Source organism: Callospermophilus lateralis, chromosome 20 (genome assembly GCF_048772815.1).
Source record: "Callospermophilus lateralis isolate mCalLat2 chromosome 20, mCalLat2.hap1, whole genome shotgun sequence".
Lineage (NCBI taxonomy): Eukaryota > Metazoa > Chordata > Mammalia > Rodentia > Sciuridae > Callospermophilus > Callospermophilus lateralis.
In genome coordinates, this window is record NC_135324.1 from 18,243,837 (window position 1) to 18,259,202 (window position 15,366).

Sequence of the window (15,366 nt, forward strand, 5' to 3'; positions counted from 1 at the left end):
TGCCGTGGTGCTGTATCCACTGGGAGCCAGGCCCAGTGCCCGGCTTGCGCTTGGACAGCCTGGTAACCTGTGTTCTCCTGTTACTTCCTCCCGCTCACTGAATGACTTTCCATGTGTTGTTGCAGACATCTCAACAGTGAGCACGCGCTGGACGACAGAAGTACAGCCCAGTGTAGAGTCCAGATGCAGGTGGTGCAGCAGTTAGAGCTACAGGTAAAGCCCCTTTATTTCTAACCTTCCCTCGGTGTTCTGCAATGGGTTCCTGTGTGCTCGGTACTCAAAGTCCGAAGCCTGTGGTCATCCTTTATTATTGTTTTTTAACTCTTTGGGCATATTCAGCCTGGGAACTGCTACCCTGACGTCTGGTCGCCCCCAGGCCGTGTGTGTGCAGCCAGTTCGTGGCCACCACCTTCAGCTTTTCCATCTCTACCTCATTCTCCCTCCCTTTTCTCGCCTCGTTTTCCTTTCTAGTTACCTGTTGCTGAACTAATTCCCTCAAGTTGCTACTGGTGTTAAACTGCATTTTGGGGAGAGGAGTGTGGGCACAGGGAGGTGTGTTGTGCCATGTCAGAGTGGAAGGCATATGAGGGTCATTCCTCCTCCTACGTGGCACCCATTTCTCTCTACCACTGAGAACCACTGAGTGCTGATGGCACACATTGAAAATATACACATAGAGCCGGGCACGGTGGCGCACCCCTGTAGTCTTAGCACCTTGGGAGGCTGAGGCAGGAGGATCACAAATTCAAGGGAAGCCTCAGCAACTTAGGCAGACCCTGTCTCAAAAAGTGAAAAGGTCTAGGGGTGTAGCTCAGTGGCAGAGCACCCCCGAGTTAATTTCCTAGTACCAAAATAGATATATTCACATATATGTGAATAAAATGTGCATAAATACTTGTATCTATTTACACATTTATGTGCATATATACTTGTATCTATTTACACATGGTATGATTTGGTGTTTAGAAAGCCATTGTGCCATGTTGGACCTATTTTATGACTTGTTCACATTTTCCTAGGTGTGAGAGATGGGGGCATTCCTAAGGGGGGGTTCCACCGCTTGTTGATAAAATACCATATTTGAACAATAATCCCATTCTTGGCATAATTAATAGAAAATTAGTTTCTAGAAGTAAAAATTGGGTCAGAAATAGAGATTATTAAAATGTACAGTTACAGAAACCTGACCCTGTAAACCCCATTTATGCAACCAAGTTCCAGAGCGCTTTTGAGTACCCATGACTCCGCGGCTTCTTCCTCTGGCTGGTGCCGAGTGGGCGAGAGGTTAGTCAACGAGGCAAAATTAAAACAGCACTGCACATTACGTGGGTACCAGCCATCGGAAACCTATTTTGTATGCAAGGCAGCAATGCCGAGATATATGGAGAGCCCTCGGCTAAGTACAGGAGATAATTACATTTGGAATTTCACCGAGTTAAGTCATTTACAGCTTCAAATAGTTGCAGAGAAAAATCAGCCCAAACACCACTTAAACTTTTTGTTGTAAGTTTTCTGGATAGAAAGAATCTTTTTTTTTTTTTTTTTTTTTTAATTAGCTCTCATCTTATATGACAAATTGTGTTTTGTTAGTAGGATTTCTCAAAAGTTATTTTCTAGAGCTAGTTAATGTTGTCCATTCTAATGACACACGGAAACTTAGCAGAACAGTAAGATATTTATCCAGGCAAAGGTCACATCAAAAAAAATCCCCAATTTTTGTATGTCTTTGGAAATATCCTTAAACCTAACCTGTTGTGAAGAAGAAGAAAAAAAAAGTGATAGATTTAGCACCCCCCCCCAAGTTTATGTAAAGCACCCTATGCCTGTGAAAACCCGGGTTCCACAGTATGCACGCCCGGGCACTGCGGTCTGCATGTGTGTGTGGGTCTGGTATTTATGAAGTAATGCCCATTGCTGGATAAAATCACCTTCCTGATGACGGGCTCCGAGCCCTTGTTCTGGGTGGCCCAGGACTACATGCTGCAGAATGCTCAGGGCAAGGTGGAGGGGTTGTGAGTCACCCAGGAACTGCGCGTCTGCTTTACTAATTGTACATTCTGTACCGAGAGAGGTCAGGGGGAGGGAGACCCTCCGCCAGCCAGGCCATCTCTCCTGGCCATGGGACTGTGGGTTTCGGTGGGCGTGGCAAGTAAACAAACGGACAGCAGTCTTGGGTATCTGCAGATTTCACGTATGCATAGATTTCTTTTCGTGCTAAGGCTGTAGGTCAAACTGAAGATCAGGTTTTCAACTTGTGATGGAAAGCAAGGTGCGATGGCAAGAAAGTGTGCTGTTGTGGTCACCTGCGATGGGCTTCCGTGGAGGGAGGGACAGGCTCTTTTGGACAGGGCTACTCGTGCAGGGCCTGAAGGATTATTAGATGGTGGCCTAGTGCTTGTCAGCAGGAGGCAGATTTCTCAGGCCTGATCCCAGAGGCTGAGGAAGGTTTTGACATTTTAAATAGTTAGGAGACCAAAACCAAAGGGTACCACTGCAGAACAGGTGAAATGCCCCGAGGTCCGTATCTTGGTGCCAGCTCCAGAGGCTGTCCAGAGCCAGCCGTGCCGGGGTCACCTGTGCATGACCACAGCAGTGCCAAGTAACTGGCAGATCCCTGGTTCTTAGGTGAGATGCGAAGCAGCCCGTGGCCAAGGGTGAGGGGAATCGAGTGGCATTACGCTGTTAGCCCCTCGGGCCTGCGTTCCCGGCTGCCTGGGTTGTGCACGCCTCCTGTCCTCCCCTCCCACCCCTTCCTTCCTGGCCCAGGTGGAAAAGCCTGTGCTGTCCCCAAGTGGGTCAGGGCACCTCCTAGGCTGCACGAGCACTCGCCAGCCTCGGAGGTCAGGAGAGGCTTGCTGAGGGTGTTCCCTCACTCATACTTTCTCACTTAGCAAGTGGTAGGCAGAACCCCCACCCTGTGCCTCCGTGGGGTCCAGTAGTGCTAACAACAGGCAGGACGGTCCCCTGCATTCCATCCTCCAGAAGCCACAGGAGACCACAAAGTTCTGGTGATTCTCCAGCAGAGCCACCCACCCACTGGATGGTGCTAGCTGACGCTAACACATTCTTGAAAGTGCCAGACGTTTACCCAGAAGAGGGTCTTGATGTTACAAAGAGGTCACACAATAACAGATTTTGCCCATCCGTTATTCAGTCAGGTGACACAGAGAAGAAAGGCCAGCAGTTTTAGTCTGTAACCCTCTTGAGCTCCGATGAGCCCTATCCAGTCCTCACTTGAAGGGTCTGGGGTGCATCCTAGTGCGGCAGGGGACCCTGGGACAAGGCTTCCTGTTTCTCTGAAGCTCAGCACCTCCATGTCAGTGTGGTCGCACTTGCCACTTCTCGGGCTGGTGTCGGGAAGTGCACTTGTGAATGGACCCTGGACTGACAGTCCTGGTGTCTGTGGAGGCTGAGAACAGGGAATGAGGCCCCTGCTCCAGCAGGAACACGGGAGCAGACACATTTATGCATGGAGAGTGGCCTTTGCAGGTGCCCTTTCCCAGGACACTGTCCCCCATCCTCATATCGCAGGCTGGGGTTCACCTGCCCTAGAGGGAGTGCCCTCTACCTGCCTGGCCCAAGGGCTACTTCTTTTCCATGAGAGAAGTGTACCCCAGTCCAGGAAATTTCCTGAACCTCCAGGCATCTCAGAGTAGGCTGCAGATTCCGCATGGAGTAACTTGAATTTGAGAACCGTTGGTACCATTGAGCCCTACAGGGGAGAGCCGTTCCCCAAGGGTGGTGGCTGGGCCGGAGCAGGAGGAGAGGCCTGGAGCACTGGACCAGATCTTCCAGTGTGCAGTGATGGAGGCTCCTTAGGTCTAAACTAGAGGATCACAGTAAAGGACCAACAGGAGGCTTCAGAGGGCAGATTCAGGTCCAGCAGTGACCGTCGCTAGTGGAGGCCACTTGAGCCCTGGGCTGCGTACCTGTGCAGGCCCTGGCATCTGAACCCCAGAAAATCCCTCTTACCCATAAGAGACGGCCCTTTGTGTCTCGTCTGTCAGTGATGTCCCTCAGTCTCAGGGGACAGTGGCTAGAGACGATTCCCTTCACAGAGCTGCTGATGGGCTCCTGTGCATGAATCAAACCAAAAGCAGGACTTTTGAGGTCAGAGAGTGCAGTGTAAGATTTCATCTCTTGAATGTCCCCTTGACAGATTCTTCCGGAATGTTGTACAAAGGGGTGCGTCAGAAGCGGGGCAGCGTTCTCACATGGTCTCGTGCAGGTGCATCCATGACGTGCCTTTCTGTCAGCCTTTTGTCTTCTGGGGGGGCTTTCCACTTAGAGGCAAGGAAGCGTCCTCTTCAGCAGACAGCAGCCAGCCAGGACCTACCTCTCTCGGAAAACAAGGCATCGCTAGCGTAGCTGCCTTTTCCTGACGAGAGACGGGTTTCCTTGTGTCCCAGGACTGCGCCATGGAGGCAGATTGTCCTGAGTCCTGGGGTGGGTTGTCTTTGGCATGGAGGGATAGAGAGGACTGGGAGATGAGGCAGAGCCTGAGGGCTCAGGGCAGTGTCTTGCAGCCCCGTCACTGAGAGACTCTCTGAGATGGGTATTAACTCAGCCCAGCGGGGACCGCACCACTGCCTGTGGACGGGTAGGAGTTAGATGTGCGGCTTCTGCTGCTTAACCCATGATTGAGGGAGCACCGTGGTGATCAAAGCCCTGGGTGCTGCTTCCTCGCCAGGGACCAGCCTCCACCACCGCACCAGGCCTGGTTCCTAAGAGAGAGGGAGACTTTGACAAGGATGGTCTGGCCGAGGGCCCTGGAGGACTGAGTCAGATTGTAGGGTGAGGGAGAAGGACGGTGCTCGCCTTCCTGAAATCCACGTGTCTGTTCCAAATGAGACGGGCTGACCAGAGGTCTGCTTGGCTGGGGATGAGGAGATCTTTGAGACTTGGGGTTTTCAGGTTAAAAGCTGAGAGCGTCTGGGGCAAGCTGGGGACAAGAGCGCTTGAGTGCCCCTCATTCCGCTCATGATCATTTCAGAGGAGCCCAGGGACCACTCTTCCCTGAGCTGCTGTCTGCCAAGACACTGTCCCCAGTTCCATCACATCCTCGCCTTCCCTATGAGCAGCGCTCACCCTCTTCCCTTGGGTTCTCAGTCACTTTTTAAAGAAAAACAGGAGGTTAGGGATTAGCCTGTGTCTTGCCTCTAGTGAGCACGTGTGGTGTCATGCTGCTGCTGTGTCGGAAAAGGCGGGAGTCTCCCCAGGGTGAGGGTGACCACCACCAGCCTCCTAGGTCCCAGGAGACGATTTCCCTGCCCACTCCTCCTGGAGGAGCACCCTGAGGCAGAGGCGGTCAGAGTCGCTTGCTCCAAGCCAGCGTTGCATACTGAGCAAAGCCTGGGAGGGCCACACGGCCTGGCAGCCCGAGCCCCGCCTCTTGCCCAGGGGTCCCCGTGGCCCTTGGGGCTCTGTGCTTATGCCATGAGCTGCCGATGCTGGTTTTAAAACCTGGCTTGCTCGTGGGTGGCGTCCCCTCTGCTTCCCAGAGCCGTCTCCTATGGAGCCCGGCAAGGTCCCCGGGAAGGTCCCACCTGCATGGGGCACTGAGAGCTCTGAGAAGGTGCGCCAGGGAGGGACGTGCAGGGCTGCCCTGGCGGGTGGGGACCGAGTCCCACACCACGCATTGCTAGATGCACTTTGCCTGCCATGGGGTCCCCGTTAGCGGAGTGGCTCGTCCTCACCCAGCTCCAGGCCTCAGTGAGCGGCTCTAGCAGTGCACCCCGCTTCAGGCCTCTCTGACCCCCTGAGCCAGCTCCCAGAGCGAGCTGGGGACAGAGTGCCCGACAGCGGTGCAGCCTCACAGGGCCACCGCTTTGCAGCTGGGACCAAGGAGGAGAAGAGAGGGAGTCCAGGTTTCTCCCTTCCTCGTCCCTTGAACACCAAGGTGCTGATTTTTCATGATTTAGAATCCTGCCCAACTCCGGGAGCACTGGAATTCCTAGACTATGACTGACTGTTAGTGTGTGTCTGCTTCAAATGTCAAGAGAGCCTTTAAGAGCAACTCGTGAGGAATGCTGAGACGGGACGGTGCTTGGGGACAGGGAGGGCCTGCGGCCGGGTGAAACGAGCCATGGACTGCCCGCCACCAGCGCCTGTGGCTAAGGAGTCTTGACAGGTTGTCCCCGGGGCTGAGCTCAGTGCGCACTGGAGCTGCCCTGGAGTGGGAAGAAGAACGGCGGCTCAACCAGTGCTGGGTTTGCCAGCAGGACTTGGGTTCTGTTCCTCCCAGGGGTCAGGTATGTGTGTGCGTGTAGTGTGTGAATGTGTGCGGGGTGTGTGTGCATGTGTAGAGTGTGTACGGTGTGTGCGTGTGTAGAATGTGTATGGTGTGTGTAGTATCTGTATAGTATGTAGTGTGTGCATAATGTGTGTAGTGTGTGTATACGTGTAGGGTACGTGTGCGTGGCACACAGCACTGTCTCCCATACATGCCTGGTTCCCTGCACACGTGGAGGCCTTGTTCCAACGAGACCACCTGCTTGCAGATGTGGAAGCGTGGGCTTGGCAGGGCAGGGTGGTGTCTGCTGACTTTGGAGGCCCAGCAGCGGAGACCAGCTCAGGGGTGAGGGGCAGAGGCAGAGGCAATAGAAACAGAATACTCAATAGAAAACTCAGGTGATCCCTGTGATCCCATCGGACCAAGCCCACAGCGCCCGCCGGGACCCTGGTCTTGTTTCTGCCCCCTGCTGTCTGCACGCCCTCAGATGGTTTTGCCTGTGGCCTCAGTTTCCCCAGGACTGGAGGACCTCAAGTGGGCAACCAGGCCTCACCTCCATTGAGTGGAGTGACCAGCCTGGCCCTTGTAGTCCTCTGTTGAGATGTCGTCACCACTGGACACAGACCAAGCCCCGTTCTTGTCGTGGCAGTTTTGTTCCCCTGCTCTGCTAAGGGACCGCGGAATGTCCTTAGTCTTCTCCTGCAGCTCTGCAGACGTGATCCGAGGCCACACTAACAGAAGAGGCCATGGTGTCCCCCGTGCAGGGAAGATGCTGCGAGAGCCAAGGGGGACTGCCTGCGAGGAAGGGCTTTATCTTTCCGTCCCCTAAAACCCGAAAATCATTCCTCTTCCCAGCTAGCCCAGCTCCATTGAACCCCTGTTGTGTGGACCCAGATTCCGAACACACACTCAGCCAGTGTAGACTCATGTAATTGTGCCTGAATTCTGAGTATTTACGAGGCACCAGCCCCTGGCCTACACAGGGCGTGTCTCCTCTCCAGAGTGACCCCTCAGAGCTCAGATGGCCATTCCACACACGGGAGAATGGACAGTGGAGCACAGGTCAGAGCCGCAGGTGACCACCCCCCGCGAGCAGCTCCGCCTGCCGTGACCACGTGGTTCTTGTCTGCCACCCGTCTGTTCTGGCCCGCCCTTTCTCATCTTGGTGTCACAGCGTCCATGTTTCTTGTTAACTTGCTGGAGCTGTAGTCAGCCTTTGGCCTGCACCAGCCGCCGCCTTTCCCTGCCCTTCCTGGGGCTCCTCGCGGTTCATAGGGAGCTGGAGTCTGCAGGCCCGAGCCGAGTGTCTGTGTCTCCGTCCTGGGAGGAGAGGGTGTGGGAGGGCTGACGGGCAGCAAGGCCCAGGGGTGATGCGTTCAAGCCGTAGGGGACACGGACGCCTGTGAAGGACCAGCCAGCGCCACGAGGGCCCTGCGGCTCCTGCAGAGCAAGATGTGGTTCCTCGAGTGTGAACGTGTTGCCTTTTTTGCCCTAAAACACAAAGCCAGTCTGTTGGGTTTCTTTTCCTAATGGTTGGAACAGTTTGTTGGGGGCGACCGTTGACCGAGCCCCGAGCCTGTCTGGGGAGTGGTCCGGGTGGGTTTGCGCTGACCCCAACACAAGCTGCAGTTCTTCCTTGTTACGGGACCTTCCCTGGGATGCTGAGCCGAGGCTCCTAGGAGCTCGCCACGCGGGTTCTCCCGAGTCCCCCTTCTTGTGGCTGTCACCTGTGGGGTTGTGCGTGTGCTGTGGACAAGTGTCCAGGGGCTGTCTCTCCAGTACAGCGTGAGGTTGGGGTAGGCCAGCAAAAGCCCAGTCGGGCAGACATTTGGATGGACTGGTTCCTTTTGATGTGGGAAGCTTCGGTGTTCCTTTTATCGGACTCGGTTTGTGTAATTGCTGCACTAACAATGTCACTCCCAAATTAAGTCATATTCAGCAGAGTCTTGAGTAAGTAGCACCTGTGACCCTTTAATTTGGGTTGTCCAGCATGGCCAGCTCCTTCTTGTTTTTAAAAAGAGCAACCTAGCTGGGCATGGTGGAGCACGCCTGTAATCCCAGAAGCTTGGGAGGCTGAGGCAGGAGGATCACAAGTTCAAAACCAGCCTCGGCAACAGCCAGGCGCCGAGCAACTCCATGAGATCCAGTCTCTAAATAAAATATAATAAAAGGGCTCAGGGTTCAATCCCCCCGATCAAAAAAAAGAAAAGGGCGCCAGAGATGCTTCATCGTCCTCCTGCCCCGTGACGATTTTAAAACCAAGCAGTTTTTCTTTTTTTAATCTAAGAATTTTTTCTTAGTTTTAATATAAAAAAAATAGCTTAGGAGACTTCACATAAAAAAATAAGTAACTGCACAAAAAAATGCCATTCCCAACATTTTAATTGTTCCAACTGAGTTGCTTTGGGAAACTGAATTCCTTCAGCATTATGTGTTCAGGGCTCCCTGAGTTCGGCTGTTCGATAACTCGCTAAAGAGCAGGATGAATAACATAAAGTGACTCCTAATATGGAATCATTTTCATTTCCTGTTTGTTGAAAGATAAATGCTAACACTGTAAGGCTTTTTTTCTTCTTCTTCTTAATTTATTCCTCCCTGAGCCACAAGGGAATAAAGAGAAAGGAAAAAATCAAACGCGATATGGTTTGCGACTGAGTCATCCAGCCAGGACGAGCCCGTGGTGCTCTGCTCCTTTTGTACCCTACCCTGTTTTCCGTCTGTCCCCATGCCCGAGCCCCTCTCCCCGCAGTCACTTACTTCCCTACAAAAGTGAAGCATTTTCAATTTTGGATAATTGTCATCTTGCAAAAATTGCTTTCAAAAGGATGTAAGGTGAATTATGTCACATAGAAGGAATGAGCCCCTTCGCATTGCTAAGGTATTATTTTGGACAAATGGTCTAGAAAAGTATTGAAATAAAACTATATGTAGATTCTTTCTCATTCTCTCTCTCCCTCTCCCCTCCCGCTCTCCCTTGCTCTCATTAATCTCTCCTATATTTTCACTGAGGCTCTCTGCTGTTCTTTTAAATATACCTTTTACCTTTGGGGGGATATATTTCTCACTTTTTAAACCAAAGTTGTCACTGTCTATTCCCTGTGCCCAACTGTCTTGAGTCATCAAAGTCATTGAGTTAAAGCAGTCGAAGCACAAAGGTCATAGCACCTAATAAGTAGGAAGCCAGTACCTGCTCTGTGCATCCAATCAGAAACGTCTCCTGACATCGGAAGACGACTTTCACAGAATGGAGAGACTCAGATCACGATAGTGGCAGGTCCCCACTTGGACATGTGTGTGAGCTCACTCTGTGCCCGTGGGGATGGGAACCGTACGGCAGGTCCCCACGTGAATACATGAGCGAGTTCACTGTGTCCTGGTGGGGATGGGAACTGTCCACCAGACTTCTGACCCTGCTTCTCTCTGCTGACGTCACCCGCCAGCACTGTCTTCCTCTGTGCTACCTGTGAAGAAAGGTGAGCCTAAGTCTGCACAGATGTATCCATCTGTCTGGGTTTCTCCACGACCCCAACAGGTGGGTCTACGAGTCGTAGCTGCCTCACTCACCATCCTCTGAGTCAGGCTGGTTAATAGGCATGATTCACCTGTGTTTTTACCTGGGCCTGCTCCATGGGCCTCCTTGGTGCCGGCAGGTCTGGAACTTCCCAGTTCAAGGCTAATGCATCTGGTCTTGAGAAATCTCACACTCACACCTCCGGTTCCTGGGCATTTGGCAATGTGTCTATATGAATTCCAAAAATGAAGAGGCCACGCACAAGGTTTTCTCATACTTTGTGGAGCCATAGTTACATGGAATATGTGTGATTTAGTAAAACAGTTATGCATCTGTATTCACAGAGATAACGACCCCCTTTCTTCCTACTAGCTTGCTAAAGACAAAGAACGCCTCCAGGCCATGATGACCCACCTGCATGTGAAGTCTACAGAACCCAAAGCCGCCCCTCAGCCCGTAAGTACTGGCGGACATCAAGGGGACCATGACACCGAGTGGTCCTCTTCTGCCTCCTGTTGAGGTGTGGGGAGGGGGACAGCCCTGCAGGGGCAGGTTTTCATGCGGAGCATTTCTGGTGCCCATTCCTGGTGAGGGCAGTGTGCTGGGCATCTGGGGAGACACAGGACGAGTCAGACGTAGTCCTTGCCCGTGAGGCCCAAGCTACCAGCTCTTGTTTGGAGCAGAGTCGTCTTCACGGAACCCTGGTACTGAAACGCATTCTGAGCGCTTGCCAGGGGCGGGACCATGACAGCAGAAGGAAGAGGCATCTAGACCAGGTAGGGCCAGGGACAATGTTGTGTTAGTACAGGGCCAGGAAGAGTCCAGCCCAAGTGATGGTCAAGGGGAGAGGACCCTGTCGGGCTGCTGCATCTCGCGTGATGGAGATGCCCGGTGCACCCGGCACCCTGCGGGAGTGAGCCCCGTGCAGGCAGGACCAGGGTTCTCCTAGCCCTTGGTTCCCTGTAGAAGGCCTTGAAGGGTGCCATCGCAGCATGAGCGGTGAGCACCCAAGTGCCGGGATGATGCCCAAGTTCAGATCCTGCCTGGGACCTTGCTCCTTGGAATGAGCTCTCTTGAGCGGGTGTCTCTCTCTCACACACACGTTCCTAAAAACCTCCTGGTAGCTTCAACTGATTATTCAAAATGGAGACAGTGCTTTGCCTCTTGATTTTAAGATTTGTAAAATTTAAAGGTACACTGCCTTTATTTGATTTTGCTGGGAGTCACTGTGTGAAAATTAATTGAGCGTTGACAATCTATAGTTAGTACCAGCAATTTTAATCAATATGCAATGATGCAGCATAATGGCAAAGTATTGGTTTATCTGTTTTGACTGATTTTTTTCTATAAATAAAGCAAACACACAACCATATATGTATGATTTATGGTGATAGAAATAAAACGGAGTCAGACTATTAACCCAGCAAATATGGTAGCCTGCCAAGATGCAGTTGGCAGACAAAATTAATGTCTGAAACAGAGCACATTACTGAGATATAGGACATAAAATCATTAACCACTCTGCGCATCCATTTTTACTAGGAGAGAGTCCTTAGTCCATGTACTTCCCTGGGATGGCTGTAGGACTGGACGGGCAGGTTACCACCAGGAAGGAAGGAACCACGCCTTCGGCTGTGCTGCTCCCCCAGCCCCTTCTTCTGAGGAGGGTTCTGGGAAGAGTGGAGCCCGCAGTGGCATGGCTGGGGACCCAGGGCACGCACTGTCTCAAGCCCTCGGGAGGCCTAGAGATGGCTCCAGTGGAAGTTTTCCCAACGCAAAGGGCTTGAGGCTCTGCACTCGCTGCAGGGGAAGAAAGGGGTAGTGTCTTCTCCCTCCCTGGATTCGGGTTGGGTTAAGGCAGCACCTAGGAGAGGACTTGCTGGGGATCACAGGGCTGTTTGGCAGGAGGAGGGATCTGTCCACAGAGAGGAAGGGCAAGCCCGCATGGGCGCCATATACGTGAAGCCCACGCTGGCTGAGAGGACCCTTGGGAATGGCCCCGGGGACCGTGTTAAGCCTCCTGTAAACAGGGAAAAGCAGCAGTGGGGGTGGGTGAACAGGAAAGGATGGTTTGCCTTGATTAGTGTTAAAAAAAAAAATGTTTTACATTCTAGAAAATTATAACTTTGAAGGGGACCTCCTACTAAATTTATTTTTAACTGCTCTATTGAAAATTCTCTACCCCTAGTCAACATTATCTCTCAGTAGCTCAGCACAGTATTTCTTTATTAAAAGAAATAGGCACGAATATTTTTGACTGAAAAATTAATAGCTTTTGAATTCATACACAGCAGGTTTTCTTTTGCAAAGAAGTCCAATATCGCCGCACAGCACTTCTATAACCATTTATTTAGAGTCCAAGTCAAACCTTTGACAGCTAGCACAGCTCTACAAGGCAGGATAAAGAGCCCCGAGATGTAAACCAACAATGGCCGTCTGTGTGAGGCTCGCCATTGTCAAATACATAGATTGTTTGGATTAGTTTATGTAAATGTACTGTTGTATTACCCTTTGGGAAAAAAAAGATCACATTTGTGTATGAAAAGTGGTTCCCTTCACAGGCTGCTTTATAAATCCCTTATCCTTTAACTTGCATGTAAGAAGTGAAATCGGTGCCTGGCAAGCAGATACTGTGTCACACACTCTGCCGTCCGAAAGAACCAGCCTTCTTTTCATTTATTGGAAAATAGAAAATTTTATTATAGATACCATCTTATAAATCAGGAATTATTAAAATATGTATAGGTGAGGCATTGGGAAATTAATTATAGAAGATAGACGTGTGATGTTTTGCATAAATTTTCACTTCCTTGCCAAGAAGAGCGCGAAGGGAAGGGCACAGCACACACGCCCTTGGCACTGGCGACTCTGGGGGCCCAGCGCTGTGTGGCCACCCATCTTCACGTGCCAAGTGTCCCCACTGGCAGGTAATTAATTTGTCGGGCCTGGTGTTGGAGCCTGGTGTGAGTTTGGGCGCCGGGCTCGTGCCGAGGTGAACCGCGGGAACTGGCGGCGTGGCCCTGCCATAGGTTCCGTTCCTGTGGAAGAGCAGCTGTGTGTTTCTTTAAGAATCCTTAGTCACCGAGTGACAGAACGTCTTGCTGTAAGTGCTGCCCGCGCTGGGTGCCGTGGGGTGGCGAGTCTCTCTGCTTGTCCCCAGTCGTCCTGGCTGTCCCTGCCCTTCTTGGACTGCTCTGATGTCAGCTGGGATGCACTGTCTGAATCCCAGGGTGAAGGTTCTTGGATCCACGTGGCTAGAGAGGCACTGACCGCAGGACAGTGGCCACGGTGGCGTGGATCTGAGCGGGAGCCCCCAGGAAGAGAGCCGGGGGCCACGGCCATGCCAGTGCCCTGTCTTGCTGTCCCTTTCCTCTCAGGACTGTGCCCAGGACTCGAGGGCGGCTGTCTTCCAGGGGAATGTCTGCATGGGAAGGCAAGCTCCTCTTACAGCAGATATTGATGGGGCAGGGAAGGCGATGGCCGCTTGCCCTCGGTGTCCAGGTTCCCTGCTGCCTGAGAGCCTGAAAGGTGGATGGGTAGAGCCCTCTGGGAGGGGAGGTGCGCGGTCTAGAAGGCCAGGCAGAGTGGGAGACGGGGGTCCTCCTGGGATGAAGGCTTGGGAGCGTGTGGCCGCGTCCTCGGGGTGCACGCTGGGAGGGGAGGCACTCCCTGCTCTCGGGTTGCTCCTGCGTGGAAAAGGGTGGAGAATCCCTGGGGATGGCCGCAGGCTCTCGGGCTGGGCACCTGTGGGTGGCGAAGGGCCACCTTAGTGCAGTTCGGATGTTTTAAAGGACCCTCCCTTCCCAGGGAAGGCGGAGCTGTGGCTAGAGCCCTAAGGAAGTTCCAACCTGCCCAGGCACCACCCCCCACACCCCACCCCCCCACACCCCACCCCCCCCACACCCCACCCCCCCCACCACCCCCCCTCACTGCAGGGAGCACTGGCTGCGGGACAGCAGCCACAGAAACCCGTGGGTTAGGGCTTGATGAAGTTGTTACGGATTTCTTTAAAAAGACCTTTTGCTGTCATTGTGGCAGGGAACACCATAAATCCGGTTTTATATCCTGGGACAGAGCAGTGTGCCCTGCTCCAGGGCAGAGCTGCGCCCGAGGGCCCCCCAGGTGGGGAGCAGCATTCTCTCAGATTGGGTGGGCGAGGGACACCGTGCTGGTGGCAGGGTGTCCCCTCGGAAGTGCCGTGAAGCATGTTTGGAGAAGCAGGCCGGGTGACGTTCCTTGTTACCCGTTTTCTTTAGCCACAGCAGTTGGGACTGTTTGGAAATGGCTTTTAGCTACTATAAAAACTAAAGTACCCACCCCCACCAACAAAGGGCCAGCACACCCTGGGGGAGCGGCAGGTGGCACGGGCTGCCGTCCTGGGCTCTGCGGCTCCATGCTGCTGTGTGGACTGTGTCCATCACTCAGGCCTGGGAGTCTTGGTTGTGTGTCCTGCTTGCTGCACCGTAGCAGGCCTCTGCCAGGGGAGGGCAGCGAAGGCTCTGGACAGCCGGCAGCTGCCCCCGTTCCCTGCCTCCTGGCCTGGCACCGTTGGGTTCCGATTCAGTGATTCCTGCCTGCAGACCTCACTGCTGTTCAGGCAGGATTCGGCCAGTGGAACCAAGGGTCCCCAGTGTGCGCATCCCTCAGGCTTCGGTTCCAGGTCCCCCTTTATTTTCTGAAGCTGTTTTCCAGTGAGGCAGGAGCCTCTGGACGTGCCCACAGCAAGGCCTCCGTCTGGAGCTGACATCAGCGGTCTGCTTATTTTCTTAAGACGGTGTGACTCATCTTCCTTGCATAGGAGAGGAGGTCTCTGGGTGAAAAGTGAAGATCCATCTTTTCAAGAAAGGACCAAGTACCACCGTGGGTAGCTGAGAGACCTCCAGGGCAGTGCTGTGGCCTCGGAGGGAGAAGAGTGCTAGGGGCACACTCAGTCTCCTCTAGCAAATCAAACCCTGAAGCCATTTTAAGTGACAGAAGAATTTAACTTTTGGCCAGAGTTTCAAAGAGATTATCTCTGCTGAAATCATCCGTGATGGAAGCCTGCCATGGAGAGAAATTCAGAGTTACTAACTTTTCTAAACATAGCAACTTCTTTTTAAATAGAAAAAGAATACAATAAGAAAAATGGGCTTTCTACCAGGAACAGACGCCCCCCCCCAGCCCCATCCCTTCCTGCTCTGTGCCCTAGGGCGGGGTGGGGCGGGGGAGGCTCTCCTAAGACCTTGGCTGAGATGAGAGCCCGGGAGCCCAGGTGCCTGCTTTCCTAGTGAGGAGGGGCATCTCCTGGTGTGCCAGGCCACTCGCCCACAGCTGCCGTCCTGGTCCCCTTCTTCAGAGCCTCTGTGATGGACGGTGCAGGTTAGTCTGGAATCCCTCCAGCGCTGCCTTCTCTCCTGGCCTGTCACTGAGATGGTCTCCTCTCAAGACACGGCTGGACCAAGGTTTCCCAGTCGAGGAACTCGCGGTGCAGTGGAAGGGTGGCCATGTCACTGGCTGCTGATCCAGCTTCTGCTGGTTTTGAGAGGCAGAGCACCCTCCATTTGGAGTGCACGCTTTTTTGTTCTCCCTTCCCTCTCAGCTACATCATGTTTAATTTGAAGTCTGGGCTCCTTTGGCAAATTAG

At 53.0% G+C, this 15,366-nt stretch overlaps 1 protein-coding gene across 8 annotated transcripts in view; it reads left to right on the plus strand.

Annotated features, from left to right (window-relative positions):
• Foxp1 (forkhead box P1) overlaps positions 1 to 15,366 on the plus strand; it is a 523,563-nt gene that overhangs the window by 489,230 nt on the left and 18,967 nt on the right. For all 8 annotated transcript variants that reach the window (XM_076841227.1, XM_076841222.1, XM_076841223.2 and 5 more), the window contains 2 exons: positions 126 to 213; positions 10,116 to 10,199. In XM_076841227.1, coding sequence (XP_076697342.1) covers positions 126 to 213; positions 10,116 to 10,199 — 172 coding nt within the window. The remainder of the gene's footprint in view (positions 1 to 125; positions 214 to 10,115; positions 10,200 to 15,366) is intronic.